Source organism: Manis pentadactyla, chromosome 13, assembly GCF_030020395.1.
Source record: "Manis pentadactyla isolate mManPen7 chromosome 13, mManPen7.hap1, whole genome shotgun sequence".
In the NCBI taxonomy this organism is placed as follows: domain Eukaryota; kingdom Metazoa; phylum Chordata; class Mammalia; order Pholidota; family Manidae; genus Manis; species Manis pentadactyla.
In genome coordinates, this window is record NC_080031.1 from 50,658,077 (window position 1) to 50,680,078 (window position 22,002).

The window sequence follows — 22,002 nt, forward strand, 5'->3', positions numbered from 1 at the left end:
GAAGAGAACATAGGCACTAAATTATTGGCTATGAGTCTTAATATTTTTCTGGGTGTCTCCACAAACAAGGGGGAAAAAAGCTAAAATAAGTAAATGGGCCTATATCAAACTAAAAAGTTTCCACAAAGCATAGGAAACCATCAACAAAATGAAAACACAACCTCTTGCATGGGAGAATATATTTTCAACTCATACCTCTGATAAGGGGAAACCATTAAAATTTTTAAAGGACTCATACAACTCAATACCAAAAATAATGATCCAATTAAAAATGGACAAATGATCTGAACATTTTTCCAAAGAAGACATACAGATGGCCAAGGGACACATGGAAAGATGCTCAACCTCACTAATCATCAGGGGAAAGCAAGTCCAAACCACAATGAGATAGCACTTCACACCAGTAATAATGGCTAATGTCACAAAAACAAGAATTATAAAGTGTTATTAAAGATGCATAGAGCCTCTCAGACCACAGACGTACACAGAACTCCCATAACAAGGGATCCAAGGAGGGCAACACCAAGACACATAATAATTAAAATGGCAAAGATCAAAGACAAGGAAAAAATAGTAAAGGCAGCCAGAGAGAAAAAAAGGTCACTTACAAAGGAAAACCCATCAGGCTATCATCAGACTTCTCAACAGAAACCCTACAGGCCAGAAGAGAATGGCATGATATACTTAATGCAATGAAACAGAAGGGCCTTGAACCAAGACTACTGTATCCAGCACGAATAACATTTAAATATGAAGGAGGGATGAAACAATTCCCAGACAAACAAAAGTTGAGGGAATTTGCCTCCCACAAACCACCTCTACAGGGCATCCTACAGGGACTGCTCTAGATGGGATCACTCCTAAAAAGAGCAGAGAAAAAAACACACAACATATGAAGAAGGGAGGAGGAGGAATAAGAAGGGAGAGAAATAAAGAATCATCAGACCGTGTTTATAATAGCTCAACAAGCGAGTTAAGTTAGACAGTAAGATAGTAAAGAAGCTAACACTAAACCTTTGGTAACCACAAACTTAAAGCCTGCAATGGCAATAAATTCATACCTTTCAATAATCACCCTAAATGTAAATGGACTGAATGCACCAATCAAAAGACACAGAGTAATAGAATGGATAAAAAAGCAAGATCCATCCATATGCTGCTTACAAGAGACTCACCTCAAACCCAAAGACACGCACAGACTTAAAGTCAAGAGATGGAAAAAGATATTTCAAGCAAACAACAGAGAGAAGAAAGCAGGTGTTGCAATTCTGGTATCAGAAAAAACAGACTTCAAAATAAAGAAAGTAACAAAAGACAAAGAAGGACATTACATAATGATAAAGGGCTCAGTCCATCAACAGGACATAACCATTATAAATATATATGCACCCAATACAGGAACACCAACAAACGTGAAACAAATATTAACAGAACTAAAAGAGGAAATAGAATGCAATGCATTCATTCTAGGAGACTTCAACACACCACTCACTCCAAAGGACAGATCCACCAGACAGAAAATAAGTAAGGACACAGAAGCACTGAACAACACACTAGAACAGATGGACCTAATAGATATCTACAGAACTCTACATCCAAAAGCAATAGGATACACATTCTTCTCAAGTGCACATGGAACATTCTCCAGAATAGACCACATACTAGGACACAAAAAGAGCCTCAGTAAATTCCAAAAGATTGAAACCCTACCAACCAACTTTTCAGACCACAAAGGCATTAAACTAGAAATAAACTGTTCAAAGAAAGCAAAAAGGCTCACAAACACATGGAGGCTAAACAACACGCTCCTAAATAATCAATGGATCAAAGAACAAATCAAAATGGAGATCCAGCAATATATGGAAACAAATGACAACAACAACACTAAGTCCAAACTTCTGTGGTACACAGCAAAAGCAGTCTCAAGAGGAAAGTATATAGCAATCCAAGTATATTTAAAAAAGGAAGAACAAGCCCAAATGAATGGTCTAATGTCACAATAAACGAAATTGGAAAAAGAAGAACAAATGAGGCCTAAGGTCAGCAGAGGAGGGACATAATAAAGATCAGAGAAGAAATAAATAAAATTGAGAAGAATAAAACAATAGAAAAAATCAATGAAACCAAGAGCTAGTTCTTCGAGAAAATGAACAAAGTAGATAAGCCTCTAGCCAGACTTATTAAGAGGAAAAGAGAGTCAACACAAATCAACAGTATCAGAAACGAGAAAGGAAAAATCACGACGGAACCAGCAGAAATACAAAGAATTATTAGAAACTACTATGAAAACCTATATGCTAACAAGCTGGGAAACCTAGGAGAAATGGACAACTTCCTAGAAAAATACAACCTTCCAAGACTGACCCAAAAAGAAACAGAAAATCTAAACAGACCAATTACCAGCAACGAAATTGAAGCGGCAATCAAAAAACTACCAAAGAACAAAACCCCCGGGCCAGATGGATTTACCTCAGAATTTTATCAGACATACAGGGAAGACATATACCCATTCTCCTTAAAGTTTTCCAAAAAATAGAGGAGGAGGGGATACTCCCAAACTCATTCTATGAAGCTAACATCACCCTAATACCGAAACCAGGCAAAGACCCCACCAAAAAAGAAAACTACAGACCAATATCCCTGATGAATGTAGATGCAAAAATACTCAACAAATTTTAGCAAACCGAATTCAAAAATACATCAAAAGGATCGTACACCATGACCAAGTGGTATTCATCCCAGGGATGCAAGGATGGCACAACATTCAAAAGTCCATCAACATCATCCACCACATCAACAAAAAGAAAGACAAAAACCACATGACCATCTCCATAGATGCTGAAAAAGCATTTGACAAAGTTCAACATCCATTCATGATAAAAACTCTCAGCAAAATGGGAATAGAGGGCAAGTACCTCAACATAAAAAAGGCCATCTATGAAAAACCCACAGCCAACATTATATTGAACAGTGAGAAGCTGAAAGCTTTTCCTCTGAGATCAGGGACTAGACAGGGATGACCACTCTCCACACTGTTATTTAACATAGTACTGGAGGTCCTAGCCACGGCAATCAGACAAAACAAAATAATACAAGGAATTCAGATTGGTAAAGAAGAAGTTAAACTGTCACTATTTGCAGATGACATGATACTGTACATAAAAAACCCTTAAGACTCCACCCCAGAACTACTAGAACTAATATCGGAATACAGCAAAGTTGCAGGATACAAAATCAACACACAGAAATCTGTGGCTTTCCTATACACCAACAATGAACCAACAGAAAGAGAAATCAGGAAAACAACTCCACTCACAATTGCATAAAAAAAAATCAAATACCTAGGAACAAACCTAACCAAAGACGTGAAAGACTTATACTCTGAAAACTACAAGTCACTCTTAAAAGAAATTAAAGGGGACACTAACAGATGGAAAAGCATTCAATGCTCATGGCTAGAAAGAATTAGCATCGTCAAAATGGCCATCCTGCCCAAAGCAATTATCAGATTTAATGCAATCCCTATGAAACAACCAGCAACATTCTTCAATGAACTGGAACAAATAATTCAAAAATTCATATGGAACCACCAAAGACCCCAAATAGCCAAAGCAATCCTGAGAAAGAAGAATAAAGTAGCTGGGATCTCACTCCCCAACTTCAAGCTCTACTACAAAGCCACAGTAATCAAGACAATTTGGTACTGGCACAAGAACAGAGCCACAGACCAATGAAACAGACTAGACAATCCAGACATTAACCCAGACATATATGGTCAATTAATATTTGATAAAGGAGCCATGGACATACAATGGCGAAATGACAGTCTCTTCAACAGATGGTGCTGGCAAAACTGGACAGCTACATGTAGGAGAATGAAACTAGACCATTGTTTAAACCCATATACAAAAGTAAACTCAAAATGGATCAAAGACCTGAATGTAGGTCATGAAACCATTAAACTCTTCTAAGAAAACATAGGCAAAAACCTCTTAGACATAAACATGAGTGACCTCTTCTTGAACATATCTCCCCGGGCAAGGAAAACAACAGCAAAAATGAACAAGTGGGACTATATTAAGCTGAAAAGCTTCTGTACAGCAAAAGACACCATCAATAGAACAAAAAGGAACCCTACAGTATGGGAGAATATATTTGAAAATGACACATCTGATAAAGGCTTGACGTCCAGAATATATAAAGAGCTCACACGCCTCAACAAACAAAAAACAAATAACCCAATTAAAAAATGGGCAGAGGAACTGAACAGACGGTTCTCCAAAAAAGAAATACAGATGGCCAACAGACACATGAAAAGATGCTCCACATCGCTAATTATCAGAGAAATGCAAATTAAAACTACAATGAGGTATCACCTCACACCAGTAAGGATGGCTGCCATCCAAAAGGAAAACAACAACAAATGTTGGCGAGGCTATGGAGAAAGGGGAACCCTCCTACACTGCTGGTGGGAATGTAGATTAGTTCAACCATTGTGGAAAGCAGTATGGACGTTCCTCAGAATGCTCAAAATCGAAATAACATTTGACCCAAGAATTCCACTTCTAGGAATTTACCCTAAGAATGCAGCAGCTCAGTTTGTAAAAGACAGATGCACCCCTATGTTTATCGCAGCACTATTTACAATAGCCAAGAATTGGAAGCAACCTAAATGCCCGTCTATAGATGAATGGATAAAGAGGATGTGGTACATATACACAATGGAATACTACTCAGCCATGAGAAAAGGGCAAATCCTACCATTTGCAGCAACATGGATGGAGCTGGAGGGTATTATGCTCAGTGAAACAACCCAAGCAGAGAAAGAGAAATACCAAATGATTTCACTCATCTGTGGAGTATAAGAACAAAGGAAAAACTGAAGGAACAAAACAGCAGTAGAATCACAGAACTCAAGAATGGACTAACAGGTACCAAAGGGAAAGGGACTGGGGAGGATGGGTGGGTAGGGAGGAATAAGGGGGGGAGAAAAACGGGGGTATTAAGATTAGCATCCATAGGGGGGTGGGAGAAAGGGGAGGGCTGTACAACACAGAGAAGACAAGTAGTGATTCTACAACATTTTGTTATGCTGATGGACAGTGACTGTAAAGGAGTATATAGGGGGGACCTGGTATAGGGGAGAGCCTAGCAAACAAAGTATTCGTCATTTAAGTGTAGATTAATGATAAAAAAAAAAAAGCAGTTCCTGTGTGGTGACCTCCAATGAGTTCTACACAATGATATAAAGGGTATATAAAAGTGTAGGCAAAGGGTCTGTTTGTGTTTATACAGAGGATCAAAGCCTAATTTGGCAACCCCAAAAATGAACTAAGATACGATATGAAAAAGAACTTCCAACATCAGCACTCTTGGGAAGACTCATGACAGAAGATGATCAGCAAAAATAAAACCCCAACGAAGATCCACGCACTGCCACAGGTGTAGATGCACTCATCCCACCAGTTCCTGTACTTGCCATGGGATGGATGAAGGAGATATCTAAGCTGGCCTGGGCATACAGTAAAACAACAAATTTGACTGGATCTATACTGTTGGAACTCAACCAAGAATTAGGAGAAGTGCAAATTGTAGCACTCCAAAATCTTACAACCACAGACTATTTACTGTTAAAAGAACATATAGGATGTGAACAGTCCCCAGGAATGGGTTGTTTTAATTTATCTGAATTCTCTCAGACTGTTCAAGTTCAGTTGGACAATATCCACCATATCATAGATAAGTTTTCACAGATGCCTAAGGTGCCTAACTGGTTTTCTTGGTTTCACTGGAGATGGCTGGTAATTACAGGTATGCTTTGGTTACATAACTGTACTCCTATTATGTTAATGTGTGCACACAATTTAATTAGTAGTTTAACACCTATCCATGCTGAAGTTACTCTACAAGAAGGTATGTCAAAGAAATAATCAATCTTTCCAGGTTTTCTTCCGCCTGCTACTTCTATAGCTTTTCTTCTTCCTACCTAATTACAACCCTTAAATAGAATTCTTGCCTCATATCAAATTTACCGAGTATCATAATTCTTCCAAGTGGTAAAGACACCTCAAGACAAATGCTAGGCATAGAAGCCACAGGGCATAAATATGCAAAGAAGTAAAAAGCTAACCTTTTCAAACAATAAGGTTTCTCTCTCACTTACCAACTTAACATTTCCCTGAACGGCCCCGGAAGATGACTGGTTAGCCAGAGATGGGTAAGATTCCTCTAGGGAGGAACAACCTAAGACAGGCACAGTCGCAGGGGGCCATCAGGTGAGAAAATGGGGATCAGCAGAGGTTAGGCTTAGAACCTCCCCCCTCATGTTCTGAGAGAAATCTTCTGCATACATGGATGTTTTATTGCCCTTGTCTAGCTCGGATTAACACATAGTCTACAGGCACGCACCTGATCATCTACATTTGCTCTCTTACAACACTAAACTATGTTTTCTACCTTTATCTTGTATCTACCTACCACTTCAGCATTTTATTAAAAATAATAATAATAGAGAAATGTGGTATCCACATATAAATCAAGTATAAAAATCAAATGAATATTCATATTTGAACTGATTTTTTGTAGTTCATAATGCATGAGCAAAACCGAAAGCTTCTGTGATGACTGCCCTTGTACTGTTCACCATGTAACTTATTCACTATGTAAGAATTTGTACTCCATGTAAGAACTTGTTCATTATGCATCAGAAGATTGGAGACTTAAGAAAATTAGGCTTGGGGTGGGTTAATGATTGTGCATTGAGTATTGACCCCCCTATACAGAATTTTATTGTTGTTAATCATTTGATCAATAAATATGAGAGATGCCCTCACAAAAAAAAAAATTACGTATATACATATATATATATATATACAAACACACTTCCAATTGTAAAATAAATAAGTAACCGGGATGTAATGTATAGCATAAGGAATATAGTCAAAATATTGTAACAACTTGGTATGGTGATAGCTGGTACCTAGAATTATCATGTATATAAATGTTGAATCACTGTGTTGTACACCTGAAACTAATGTAATACTGTGTGTCAACTACCCTTCAATAAAAAATAATTATCGAAAAAAAAAAAGATGCATAGAAAAGGGAATCCTCCTACATTGTTAGTGGGATTGTAATCTAGTGCAGCCACTATGTAAAGCAGAATGGAGGTTTATCGAAAACCTAAAAACAGAAGTGTCAAGTGACCCAGCAATTTCACTTCTAGGAATTTACCCAAAGAAAATGAAATTACTAATTCAGAAAGGTTTATGTACTCCTATGTTTATTGCAGCACTATTTACAATAGCCAAGATACAGAAGCAACCTATGTGTTCATTGATAGGTGATTGGATAAAGATGTGGTGCATATATACAACAAAATTTCACTTAACTATAAAAAAGTGTGAAATCTTTAATTTGCATACCATGGATGGTCTTAGTTCATATTATTATAAATGAAATAAATAGGACAAAGAAAGATACAACATGATTTCACTTTGATGTTGAATCTAGAGAAGAATCAAATGAACAAAAATGAAACACACTAGTAAGAACAGACAACAGACTGTTGGTTACCACATTGAGGGGTTGTGGGGACATATGAAATAGGTGAAGGGAATAAAGAGGCAGAAACATCAAAGTTCAAAAAAAAATTCATCACAGTATTGTAAGTACAGCATAAGGAATGGAGCCACTAATATTGTAATATCTTGGTTTGGAGACTGATGGTAACTACACTTACCATGTTTAGCATTAACTATGTATATTAATTTTTAAATTGCTGGGTTTTACCTTTGAAAACAATATAATATTGTACATTAAATATTTTCTAATAAAAATTTTTAAACTTCTGAAAGCTATCAATGATTTAAATGTTGTAATAAATATAGAAGTTACCTCCAAAATTCATATATATATGAACATAACCATGTATATATGTGTGTTCTACTTTCATCTAATTTATTCATATATGTATGTATATAATTATATCATCTGCAATGATGTATTTGATTGTCGTTTCTAATTGTAGTGCCTTTTATTTATTTTTCTTGTCTTATTGCTCACTCTTCTTAGAACTTTCAGTACTATTTTGAATACGGGTTGTGAGAGTGGACACATTTATATTGTTCTTTTTCTTAGAAGAAAATATTCCAAAGTTTTATTATTTACTGAGATTTTCATATATGACCTCAATTATATTCACATATGTTTCTTTACCCAGTTCATTGACTGTGCTTAACATGAAAATATGTTACATTTCATCAAAAGATTTTCTTCTATTTGTTGATAGGATTTTATTTGTATCTTTCATTCTATTATGTGCATCTCATATATTGGTTTGCATATGTTGAAACATCCCTGATTTTCAGGGGGTAGATCCCATTTGATTACAGAGTATTATTCTTACAATGTGCTGTTGATTTCAGTTGTTAATATTTTGCTAATAATTTTTGCATTTCTATTCATTAAAGATAACTTTGCATTTATAATTATTATGGGTATTGTTTGGGAGTATTTCATCCAAGTGTTCTTATCAGCCTTTGATAGGATGATACTGGCCTCATGAGATATTTTGGGTTTGGTCCCTCCTCTTCAATATTTTGGAGGAATTTGGAAGAATTTTTATTAATCATTCTGTAAGTGTTTGTCAGAATTCACAAGTGAAACCATCTGGTCCTAGAGTTTACATTGTTAGTAGATGGTTGATTATTGGTTCAATCTCCTTAGTAGTTAATGACTCCTTATTAATGATCTTCAAATTTTTTTTCTTTATGATTTAGTTGTGTATCAAAAATTTCTAGAAATTCATCCATTTCTTCTAGGTTATCCAATTTGTTGGCATATAATTATTTATAATTGTACCTAGTGATTCTTAGTATTTCTGCCATCATTTCTAATATCCCCTCTTGCTGATCATATATAGGAGTCTTCTCTTTTTTTCTCAGTGTGTCTGGGTAAAGGTTGGTCTACTTGTATTCTCTCTTTCATTTATCTTCACTTTATTCATTGTTATTTAACCCTTCTAACTTTGGGTTAGTTTCTATTTCCTGCTTCTTTTTGGTTTAAAGTTACTTAATTTACTTGAGATTTTTTCCCTTAGTGTAGATATTTATGGTGATAAAATCCCTCTTAGGGCTTCATCAGCTGCATCTTATAAGTTGGGAGTTATTCATTTCCATTTTCATTTGTAGCAAACCATTTTTGGTTCCTCTTTTGAATTACTCTGTGAGCCACTGGTTGTTTAGTGACATATTTAATCTTTACATATATATTATTTTCTATTATTCCTCATCATTGATTCTTACTTTCATACCATTGTTGTTGAAAAAAGATGCTTAATGTGATTTTGATCTACTTTAAATGTTTAGGAGCTGTTTTTTTATTTAATATATGATCTATCTTAAGGAATATTTCAGGGAGGCATGGGAAAATAGTTATTTTACTGTTGTGAGAGCAAATGTTCTGTATATGTCTATTAAATACATTTAGCCAAATGTGTAATGTAAATCAAATTTTTCATCATTGATTTATTTTCTGTATTAAGTAACCATTTTTGAAAATGGGGTATTCAATTTCCTTATGATTATTGTATCACTGTGAATCTCTCCCTTCAGCTCTCTTAAATTTGCTTTCTATTAGGTGCTCTGGTTGTTGATTGCATGATTTTGCTTTTGGCTCTCTTCTTAAAATATGACTCATACTTATTTTTTCTTTTCATTCCTTAATGTTTGTTACTAATCTATGTGCACTAAGTTGCAAATAAAATAGTTTACAGCTAATGGAATCCATTTTTAAAAAACACTGTAGCGCTTCATGTTCATGCAGGTAACTTTTAACACATTATTCTCAATTCCTCTCTCTCAGCCTTTTTTGTTTGAGAAAGAATTTTTTCCTTTAATATTCATAGATAATTCCCTACCTACCAAGTGTTAGATTGACCATTATTTTTTCAAGCACTTTAGGTATTTCATTTCCCTTCTTGCTTGATTGTATGATTTCTGTCAGTAGGAGATCCACAACCATTTAATCCCTGTTTCTGAGAGAAAGTTGTTTTGCAGTTGTATTATCTCCAGAGTTTCCATTTGTCTCCACTTCTCTGCAATTTGGATATGACATGTCTATATGTACATTTTTTGTTATCCTTCCTCTTTCAATTTTATGAAATCCCCAGAGCTGTGGTTTAGTGTCTGTCATTAAATTAGAGAACACTTGGCATATTTCTTCTGCTTCATTCTCTCCTTCAGGTATTGAAATTTTACATATTCTCTATCCCTTGAAACATCCCATAGTTTTTTTCTTGTTCTTTCTTTTTCTATTTTTTTTTTTCTTTTATTTATTTTTTTTTTGGTATCATTAATCTACAATTACATGAAGAACATTATGTTTACTAGGCTCCCCCCTTCACCAAGTCACCTACACATACCCCTTCACAGTCACTGTCCATCTGTGTAGTAAGATGCTGGAAGGTGTACCCATTGGAGTCTTTAGCATATTACTCATATTTGTTTTAATGATTCATCTGGCAATCCCCAATCTGTATCATATCTCAGTCTGGTACTAATGCTTGATTTATTTCCTTAGACAATGAGTTTACTTTCCTTTTAGCTGACCTTGTAATTTTCTACTGAATGCCTGACATGATGTATTGGATAATGGGAACTGACATTAAAGGGCTTCAGTGTGAAGAGTTATGGTAATCCAGCTGAAAATTAAAATGAGTTTCATATTAGTTGCAGCTGTAGGTGACAGAAACTTCAGATTCCTCTAGTGTCCTTTTATTCCCCCTTCTGTCTTTGGGATTCTCTAAGAATGCTTCCACAGTCATAGTTCATATATGGCAATTATTAGCTATAATCCACTGCTGTTATACTAGGGTTGTGTTGATTGGGTGGTAAGGTATATGGACGGAGAAACATCTCATAATTTTATGATTAAATCTCAGTCTTTTCTTGGGACAGTGCTCTTGAGATTTGAGTTTCTCAAATATTTCTTAGCATTTCCCTTCCCGTTAGCTGTGAGAGGAAGACAGAGGTGGTGGCAGTTTGGATGTGTGCTTGGAAGTGAGCCCTCCCTGCAGCTGGGTTACAGATCTGGGAAAGACTCACCCCACTGAGTTGGCCATTACTTTGGAGACTCATATGACTTTTTTGCACAAGGGTAATTGTCCCTAACAGAGCCAGGACTGTATCCTTCACAGTTGTTTACTATGAGACACAGCATGTAATCAAGTTCCTAGTCCATGTGAAATTTTGTTCCCCTACACAACTGTAGCTACTACACAGCATACTGACATTACCCACACTTTTTCTATTTTAAGCTGGTCATACCTGATCCTCAAGTAATTCAACCTCAGCCTTGATCAATTTGCCATTATTACTATTTCTGTGAAAAATCACAGCTTATAGCTCAGGCAGCTTCTCGTTCAGGAAAGGTGATCATATCCATGAGGTTAATGATTTGTCAATCTCTGCACATGTGGGGGAGTATTTCTCCTATGAGCTCAGTTCTCTGGTATTTATAGAAAGTTCAATGATTTAACCTTGGTTGGCATTTTTCCTCTAGTAAGGACATGGGTAAGCACTTCCAATAACGTTACAGGTGGGAACTGAAAACAGAGTATTCCATATTTACTAAGGTAGACTCCAAATAGTTTATTTTTATCAACTTGCTGTTAGTGTTTTCAAGTTTTTTTTGGAAATTCCAGCTCTCTTAATGTTTTGATCACAGATCATTTGACAAGGAATATTTCCAGAGGTAATTCCTTCATGTACATGTGTGGTGGCTGTAACCACATCCATGCATCAAGGACAGAGGAATAATTGACACACTGTTTACCTAAGGGACTGCAAACCCACTTTCCTCTGTGGACTGTACGCACAACAGTAAATTAGCCTTGGCCTATTGAAGTTATAATTTCAAGGTAGTTAGCCTCCTTTGTTCAGGCTTCTCTGTTTCCAAGTTTTAAAGAAAAGAGAAATGAAGCAGCATTAATTTTATTTATCTGAGTAAGTAGGAGTATTTTTCTCAGGAAATATGTTGAAGAAAAATCGTTATGATTTCTTGAGCTGCTTAATATGTGATACTGTAGCCTAAATATGATTACAAGTAAAATGGTAATCCTCAGTAAAACATCTCTTTGAAAGCATCTCATGTCTATGCAATCTTACATACATGCTTTCTTCAGCCTGAATAATCAATTTAGTTCAGTAGGAGCTAGGGTTTATTTTATTCAATTTATGTAATAAGGCAGTTTTTCATGTCAGGATGGATAATCTGGTTTCATTTAATTTTTAAAGTGGTACAGTGTTTCAACTCTAAGGTCACAATCAACAGCTACTTATATTTACTTATACTTAAGAATGATATGTTGACTATTAAATCTATCCACTGTGTTTAAATATTTCCTGAAAGACTTTGACAACTGAAGGGAATGAGGATTGGTAAATATTTGCATACAAATCATCTTAATGATGCATAAACAGTCCCTTCAATATAATTAACTACTTTTCCCAATATATATACTAAACAAAATTCCATTGGTTGATTTTATTCTTCTTCATGTTTCTGAATATAATGAAATTTTTATATTGTAGTTGAGGAAAATTGTCTCCAAATAATGCTATCTTATTGGTTGTTAATAATTTAGGTGACTGTATTTCTTCATATTTTCTAAATTGTTCATAATCATCACTAAAGTGGCTTTAAAAATATGAAAGTCAAACCTGTCCATCAAGCAGAGGCTGAGCCATTTGGGGACTGAAGCCATCATTCAGCTCCAAATGCTTAGGAAATATTTTGGAAAATATCTAGTAGGTAATTTTGGTATTAAATCAATAGCATAAAAAACTACTTGTATAAATGTTATTTATTAAATGTCAGAGAGGTAAAAATCTAATCAAGATGCTCATTAACTCACTGTAAACTGAATGCCTGCTATGTTCTGTCCATGATAAGGGCTAATTTAAATATACTGTGAAATTTCTTTCTTCATTCTGCAGATTATACTATTATAATACATAATGCAGTTGATATCGGTGCCTTAGAGTTAGGTGCCATATGAATCAGGAAATCTTTGCCTGAGAGTTAAATACCAGGTGAGATATGCTGAATTTTAAATGTGAATTGGGACAGTGGAGCGATGAGCCTAGAATATGCCCCACTGTGTGGCATGTTTGATACTGGAAATTTTCCATAAGCTTTCTAATCTCAATGTTGTGTTTCATGCATAATGATTCTGAGAACCAGCCTGTTCAGCCAGGGCACTGTGCGGTGTGCATCCATTGATCCTTCTCAAGTGTTCAATACATCATTGCACAACAGGTACCTACTGACTTCATTTCTCCTCTCTGGAGTGCTGGGTGGAGAGGACTGAGGACAGCATATGCCATCCCTGCCACCATGTATCCTAAAGAGCGTGCATTCAGTGAAAAGGTGCATAACAATGTGTTCTGCATGTCTTTACCTTATCTATCAAACTTAACAATAGCTGCTTTACTGATTTCCTTTATTAAATTCATGTCATATATTTTAATATTATGTAATACAGTAACTTTTGGAAACTCTCAATATCATTTAAATTCATGATTTTTATTATTTCTTGCCTTCAAGAATAAAGTTAGGTTGCAGGTCAACATAAAAGTACCAACACTTTACCTTCAGCGTATAACTGATAATCAAAATAATCTTTTGATGATGCCTTTTAGTATCATATATTGTTCCAGAAATTATACTAAGTTCACTTTGGAACAACACCAAGGAGTAAAGAAAAGAAAGGACAGCCTTGTGTTTGTTCCAGCAGTGACATTGCTGCTGAGTTACCATCAGTAAGACACTCAGTTTCTTTGAGTTTGAAATACATTTCCATTGTGTAACCTGCTCTCCACCATGCACTGTTTTATTTTTGCTTGATATACAATATTGTATTGGTTTCCAGCCATAAAACAGACAGAATTCCTGTCATGTTTGACTTCTTTATGCCTATTCACTACATGTTAAGGTCCTCCACATTTAGAGATACAGATTGTAGACATATAAATAATAGGCATGTAAGATATACAGCATCCATGTTGTTCTTTGCCCAATGAGTTTACTTATTTGTTTGGATTATTTAAAACAAATTTAAATATGAATCTTCAAAGACTATCATTCATCTACATAATTACTGCTCATGTTTTTACTTTTTTATTTAAGTGTCATTGATATACAATCTTATGAAGGTTTCACATCAACAACATTGTGTTTTCAACATTCACCCACATTATAAAGTCTCCCACACACCCCATTGCAGTAAGATGGTACAGAGTCACTACTTGTCTTCTCCATGCTGTACTGCTATCCCCATGACCTACCTATATTCTGAGTGCAAATTGTAGTGTCCCTTAATTCCCTTCTCCCTCCCTCCACAACCACCCAGTCCAACTGCTTCCCATTATTAACCACTAGTCCCTTCTTGGAGTCTGTGATCCTGCTTCTGTTCTGTTCCTTCAGTCTTGCTTTGTTGTTATACTCCAAAAATGAGTGAAATCATTTGAAACTTGTCTCTCTCTGTCTGGCTTATTTCACTGAGCATAATATCCTCTAGCTCTATTCGTGCTGTTGCAAATGGTAGAATTTGTTTTCTTATGGCTAAATAATATTCCATTGTGTATATGTACCACATCTTCTTTATCCATTCATCTACTGATGGACACTTAGGTTGCTTCCAAATAGTGGCTTTTATAAATATTTAATTACAGCTATTGTTTTAAGATAGCTCCTTAGATGATATTTTTTCCTTTTTGCAACTAATAACCCAAGAAAGTATTGGACTGTATGTAAGAGATATAGTTGAAGATAGCTGTGTCCTTTACCTGACTCTGAAATATTTCTCCAAATTTTTTCATTTTTGTTCCATGTACATATATTGATAAATGTGATAAACAACTGAAACATATACTAATTAATGAATTTAATTAATAAATTCATGTCTCTGGATTCAGAGCTGTTACCCAAAGTGGAAGTTTAATGTAATTGCATAAAAGCTAAAATTTCTACAAAAATTTAATAACAAACATATATTTAAACTATATATTAAAATGTAAAATACAAATATGCCATAATCCCTAGGGTGGAATGTGTTATAGATGATCTCTTAAGATTTCTTAGTAAATTCTGCTGAAAGGATAATATATGTATTCATGAACACTAGAAGATGAAGGGCAGGGAGGGAAGAGACTTGAAATATTGGGACGTGGTGCAGGAATTAATTTGAAAATTTTCTCCACACTATAAAAATAATGCTTATAATTACAATTATTTAAAAATGATCTTTACATTTGCAAATTAGGAGCAAGAGAATGTAATAGCTGAACAACCAGACTTCAGGGCGTGACTTCCTCCTCTCAGATCTGTTTCAAGGCACCTCAGCTCCCTGGACCTTCTTTGCCCTCACTGTCCTGGATCTCCTGGGGGCCCTGCTGGGCAGCACCACAATAATCACCCTCATTAGGGCTGACTCTCAGCTCCACAGTCCCATGTACTTCCTGCTCAGACAGCTCTCCCTCATGGACCTCTTGTGCATCTCTACATTTGTCCCCAAAATGGCCCTGGACTTTCTCTCTAGGGACCAACACATCTCCTTCTTGGGGTCTAGCATTCAGATGTACCTCTTCACAAGCCTTGTGGGGACCGAGTGCCTGCTGCTGGCCGTCATGGCTTATGACCGCTATGTGGCCATCTGCCACCCACTGCACTACCCCATCCTCATGTGCCCCAGGGTCTGCACACTCCTGGTGCTCACGTCCTGGCTGGGCGCACTGCTCAATGCCTCTATCCATGATATCTATACTATGAATCTCCCTTACTCTGCCTCTAGGCAAATCCATCATTTCTTTTGTGAGATTCCACACTTACTGAAACTGGTCTGTGCTGACACTTCCCAGTATGAAAAGGGTGTTTTTGTCAGTGGGGTGATTTTTCTCCTCCCTCCCATCTCAGCCATTCTGGCCTCCTATGGGCACATACTGTTCACTGTGCTGGGCATGCGCTCGAGCCTGGGGCTCAGGAAAACCTTGGCTACTTGCTCTTCTAACTTGACTGTGGTGTCTCTGTTCTATGGGGCTGCCATCTTCAAGTACTTTCTGCCCAAGTCCTACCACCCCCGTGAGCGGGATGAAGTGCTCTCCGTCCTCTACACCATCCTCACGCCCACGCTCAACCCCCTCATCTACAGCCTGCGGAACAAGGACATCGCCAGAGCCCTTTGGAGGCTTCTCAGGAAATGAGGGCTGTGCGGTGCTGTTGTTTGCAATGTGAATCCACTACAGCGTGAGCTTCTGCTTTGAAATGGAATTAACAGGTATGTATACAGACATATCTATGTGCATTTAACAGGTGACGCCATGTATTTGAGAAATAGGGGAAAAGATATAATGCCTTCTGTAATGATACAACTTAACATCGTCGTTTTCTTATAGTTAATCATGTGTACCTCAGCAGTGAATGATAACAAAAATGGAGATATTTTATTCATGTAATATATGCAATAATTTTTATTCTTATTATATTACATTTGTTCATTTTATAAAAAGTACACAAATTTTTTAAATAGAAGAACATCATTTACCAATTTCCTTTATTAGAAGAATTAGATGTATATTCCCTAACTACCACTGTAAATGGTATAATAATAAAAATTTCAAGTATATGTTATTTTCTAAATATTTTTCCTTTGAAAATTCTTTTTCTCATGATATGACATGGAATTATTGAAATATTTATTGATACCCTGTATGTTTTCTTTCAAGAAAATTTAAAAATTTGTTTCATCTGTCTTTCTCTTTGTTATGTGGCTCAGTACTTGTGATTTCCAAAATAAAACATACATTTTAGTGAAAACATTTCGTTTCTATTGTATAGAATTTTCAAAATACCAATTACTCTTCATTAGAGTTGTTATCTTTAGCTGTTTTATATTTACTTCTGAAATTGCCTGATTTTATGGTTTATCCATTACTTCTAATTTTTAATAACTTTTGCTTTGTATTTTACTGTTACTTGTGTATGTAAAATAAATTTATCACTAATCATAACTCTTGTCACAATATAGCAATTCCATATTACCATTTCCCCTGCAAAGTCTTAAATAAGAATACTGAAGTTACTTTTTTACTGACATAATTTACAGAAGACATTGTACTATTTCAGGTGAGCAAAAAAATAATACAATATTTGTACATATTGTACAATGATCCAAACATGAGCCTAGTAAATATCCATCATATGTAATTTGTCTTTATAAATCTACTTTTCAGAACTGCCTTCACTGCACACTATGTATATTTGTATATTATTTTTTCCATTTTCTATTGTCTTAAGACACTTAATTTCCCTTTTATTCTCTTCTTTGACCTTTTGGTTATTTAGTAACATATTGCTTAATTTCCACAGATTTGAAAATTCCAGTTTTCCTCCTAGGATTGATTTTTATTTTCTTACCACTGTGTTTGGGAAAGATAGCTGACGTGACCTCAGTCTTCTCAAAGTGATTAAGACATTTCTGCAAAGGACAGCCCATTAGGCGTGTGCTTGTTCTGGCCAGATGATGTAGCCTTTGCTTCAAGGAGGGCATTGTTGCCCCAACTGTTGTTGTATTGTGCCCATTTCTCCCTTAAATGTGGTTAATATTTCCTTTATATATTTAAGCATTCTAATTGTCGGTACATATATATTTTAAATTGTTTAATCCTCTTGATTAGCTGACTCATATCAGTATGTAATAATCTTATTTTTCTCTTCTAACATATCCTCTTTAAGTCTCTTTGGTCTGATTATAAGTATAGCTGTTCCTATTCTTTTTCTGGCTAACGCTTGGGTGGAGTAGCTTTTTCCAACCGTACATGTTTAGCTGATATGTAGCCTAAAGTCATCTCTTGTACCTTACATATACTTTCTTAAATCACTCATAAACTGTATGAAGAATCTTTTAGAGTTTAATACATTTTGATTATAGAATTCAATGCATTTAGTGTTAAAGTAATTATTGATCTGTAAAGATTTACTATGGACATTTTGATAATGGTTTTCTGTTTATAATGTCTGTGTTCCTTTCTTCTTTACTGTCTTTGTGATTTGTTCACTTTTGGAGAGTTATGCTTTGATTTCCTTGTCTAGTATGTCTACTATAGCCTTTTGCTTTGTTGCTACCATGAGGCTTATGAATAATCTTATAACAGCCTATTGACAGTCCATATGGCTCTGTTATTTTAAATAATGACAATGATGGGAAATGGCAACTTGTTACCTGTTCCTCCCTATCAATTCCCACCAATATTACATATAATTTAAATTTATGTGGAGTTAAAAAAGTTATATTTATCAGTCTCTTCACTCATTATTAATAATAGCAGAGTTCTTAGTCCTTTTTCTTAGACCTTAGTATCTGGGAAGTAATCAGTGAGGTTTTTCTCCCACCTCTGATTCCATAAGGTAATCCTGTGGTGAGCATCACCAACTTAAAATGCTGTAAAATTGTCTCCATAAAGCTGAAGAACTCAAATTTAGGCCATGTATACTATGTATGATATGTTATAAATATAAATATTTCACCCAATAAATGATGAAAGTGGGCAAAAATTAACATCTAATATACACCTTGAATTACTTTCCCCTTAAAGAAGTTCCTCAGACCTCTTTCCCTCCATTATTCAAAGAAACTTCCTTGATTTAGATGTAATGCCAAATAAGAGGTACAATAGAAATTAATGTAAAAGAAATGTATTGAGGGCTGACAGCTTTCTTGATTTTACATTCACCAATAGATTAAAACAAATTATAGTTTCCAATCCGAGAGAATGTATTTATAATGTAGCTCCAGTGCATTAGGAAATGGCTTGTACCTTCAATGTGAATTAAGCAACTTATTTTAGCACCCACCTTAAATGTGTTGTAAACCAAAACCAGAACCTTTAGCAGAGAGGGAAGAATCCATATAACTGCTTTTATTCACCATGACAGATTTGAGAACTACTTTACCTGTGCTCGGCCTCACAAGCTGAAAATTACAAGTTTCCAAGTAGCAACTTAAGCAATAAGTAATTAAATATATATTTACTTTTATCATAATACAGCTTATTCCAATTATTACCACTATTTACTCATATTTTTGTAATGTTGACCTCGAGTTTTTCCTTGAATTGTGAATTCTGTTTTTATTAATTGTCTGTGTTGTACAGTTTATGTAAGATATTAGGTAAATCATTTAAGAAGATGTACATAAATCAGTTGAACTTGAAGCCACAGATACAGAGAATTTGCCTTCTTATTATTATCAGGCAATAATAAAATAAAATCTCAAAAATGGAAATGTTTATAATTAATAGTACTCTATTGGATCCAAATGACTTGCATAATGTTTTATTTTAATACAACTGAATAAAATTATCAACATATATTTTCAATTTTGAAATAATTGATCTACTTTACTATTTTTATAACTTCAAAAATATTACTGGATATGTTCATGTGTTAAGCATATTACAAATATCTGAGGATAAAACACAGAGGAAATGGTCATGTTTGCTAATCAATGATGAGCAAAGTGATCCTCCAGGGTCATGACTTCTCAGAAAACATACTGGGCTCCCAAAGCCTGGTCCTACCTCACTGCACCAGGAATGGCTCCAGCCCCTTTGTCCTTGTAACCTCAAGATAATTCAGTATTGATATATGCAGCTGACTCTGTGTACATGCCCAAATTCAGCAGTGAGAACAAATCCATTCAAAAAAGATGTTCTGTGAGAAATACAGACCAGGATTTGTAAGCAAGGAAGGAACCACAAAGTTGAGCTATCGCGGCCCCTTCAGGGAAATGAAAGGAATCCTTCCAGTGAACCAACCAGGTGAGTGGTAAGGTCCAGAGGAGTCATAAATACTTAAGAATTCTGCCACAAGTGGGAACAAGAAGAGTGAGCAATACAAATACAAAGGCAAAGAAAATCCAAGACTCAACACAATTAACAAATATTATAATACATCTTAAGGCAACTAGCAAAAATTTAAGGAGGAGTCTTGTAGTCAAATGCAAAAGCAGCAAGCAAAACTAAGAAAAACACGAAAACTCATGGAAATGCACCATCATCAAAAGATAGTAATTCTCCAACAACCAAGTTCAAAGGCACAAAGTTTTTCCATCTAGCCGATTAAGAATTTAAAAAAAGCTCTTTTGAAGAAAGTAAATGGGTTAAAAGAACATTCAAAAATAATTGACCAAAATTATGATAAATATACAGGATCAAAATGCAATAGTTACCAAAAGGATATAAATTTAAAAAATAACCAAGCAGTAATTTGGAAGTGAAGACTTTAATGAATGAAATGAAAAATGCAATAGAGGGCATCTTTATAAGGGTAGAGCAAATGGAGGATGGAGTAAGTTGAGTCAGAGGGTAGGAGTTTTGAAATAACCCACTTACTGTAAAAAAGACAAAAGAATGAAAACATAGGGAAGAATGCTTACATGATGATATATGGATGTCCATCAATAGAAAAATAACACATTTCTGGTAACAGAAGTAGATCTTTTAAAAAATTTCCAATAATTAACTGTAAAATTTGATCATTTGCATACCTTTGGATAACAGTGTCATGACTGGAAATTTCTTGAGTAATAATACTAAATATAAAACACTTCTTTGGTAAAAATATGTTAATATCCTTTACCAGGGAAATTTGGAATTACATCATGAAAAGAGACAAAATAAATAAAATGATATGAAGTGAATTTATTCTAAAAAGGCTATGAAAAACAGTTACATGTTTCACACACAAAAATACACATATAAAATATATTGCCTATTGATCATAAGTCAAAATGTAATATGCTTTGAAAAATAACTGTGGGTAAAATTGCATTACCAGAATCTCTCCCCTGGCCTTAGTGTATCTCCATATCAATAGGTGATCATAAAGGGAAGCAAGGGCATATCTTGACCTGAGAGGTTGGGTGGGGCCCCTTTTTCTGCAACCAGGTCATGAGAAACAAGGGCAGGCAGAAATGGTTGACTGTTTATAGGCAATACATCTATTTCTAAACTTTATTTCTCCCTTTGACTGATTTTGTTTCAAAGATATTTTGCCACAGGGTTTTTCCCCCAGAGTTACAGGGAGCAAGATGAAGTAGTTTAGTATATATTCTACATTTTCTGTAAAATACATTATAATTTCATCAGAGAGAAAACTCCCTTGAGCAGATAATCATTGATTTTAGTCTAAGATGGAAATATTAGAATATAAGTATCTCATTTTAAAGAATTAAGTACTTTCATTAGTAACACTTGCCTCAAATCCAATCACTGATGTAAAAGTTTCTAGGATAGAAAAAAGCAAATCTAAGTTTTAAGTACCCTGAATCTGACAGTTTAGGGTGATCTCCTTAAGAAAAGCAATAAAAAATACAAATACAGTGTTGACATAGGCAACACTGGGAAGGGCCTTTGCAAGTGAGAGGCCCTGACAGTTGTTCCTTTAGCTTCATAGCTCCTTCTGATTTATTTCTAAATAACTTTTAGGAGTGTTTTTCAATGCATGTATTGTTATTTTCCATTGACATTGTGTGAGAAAAATAAGAGTAATAACAGGTAACAACAAAAGTAAATTTCTTGGAACGGTTATGAGAATATTAAATGGGATATAAAAACTGCGGTGTGCCCACACACTATCCCTGGGGGTGTAACCACATCGCAATAGCAGAGCAGCACTCGAGAGGGCAAAACACTGAATCAGAGAACCAGGAGCTCAGTGTCTGCTCTTCTGAGTCAGAGATTCACTCCTACATTTCTCCTGGACTGGTGACAGCACCTAACAGTGAGGGTGATTTCAAAAAATTAGTTCAGATTAACAACTCATCAGTGCTGCCTGGCTCACAAGCACTCAGTAAGTATCAGTTTTAGTGATGACCATTATTGTTTTTATTGCTGTTATTATCTTTAATGATTATCAGTCTATGTCAGATAAGATGGATTTATA

The 22,002-nt window shown here is 35.2% G+C and overlaps 1 protein-coding gene across 1 annotated transcript; it reads left to right on the plus strand.

The window, feature by feature from the left end:
• Positions 1-9,813: 9,813 nt before the first annotated feature.
• LOC118919965 (olfactory receptor 2AG1-like) lies at positions 9,814-16,262 on the plus strand. The gene is made up of 2 exons (XM_057490458.1): positions 9,814-9,825; positions 15,357-16,262. Exons 1-2 carry the CDS (start codon positions 9,814-9,816, stop codon positions 16,260-16,262), a joined length of 918 nt encoding a protein of 305 aa, XP_057346441.1.
• Positions 16,263-22,002: the final 5,740 nt, after the last annotated feature.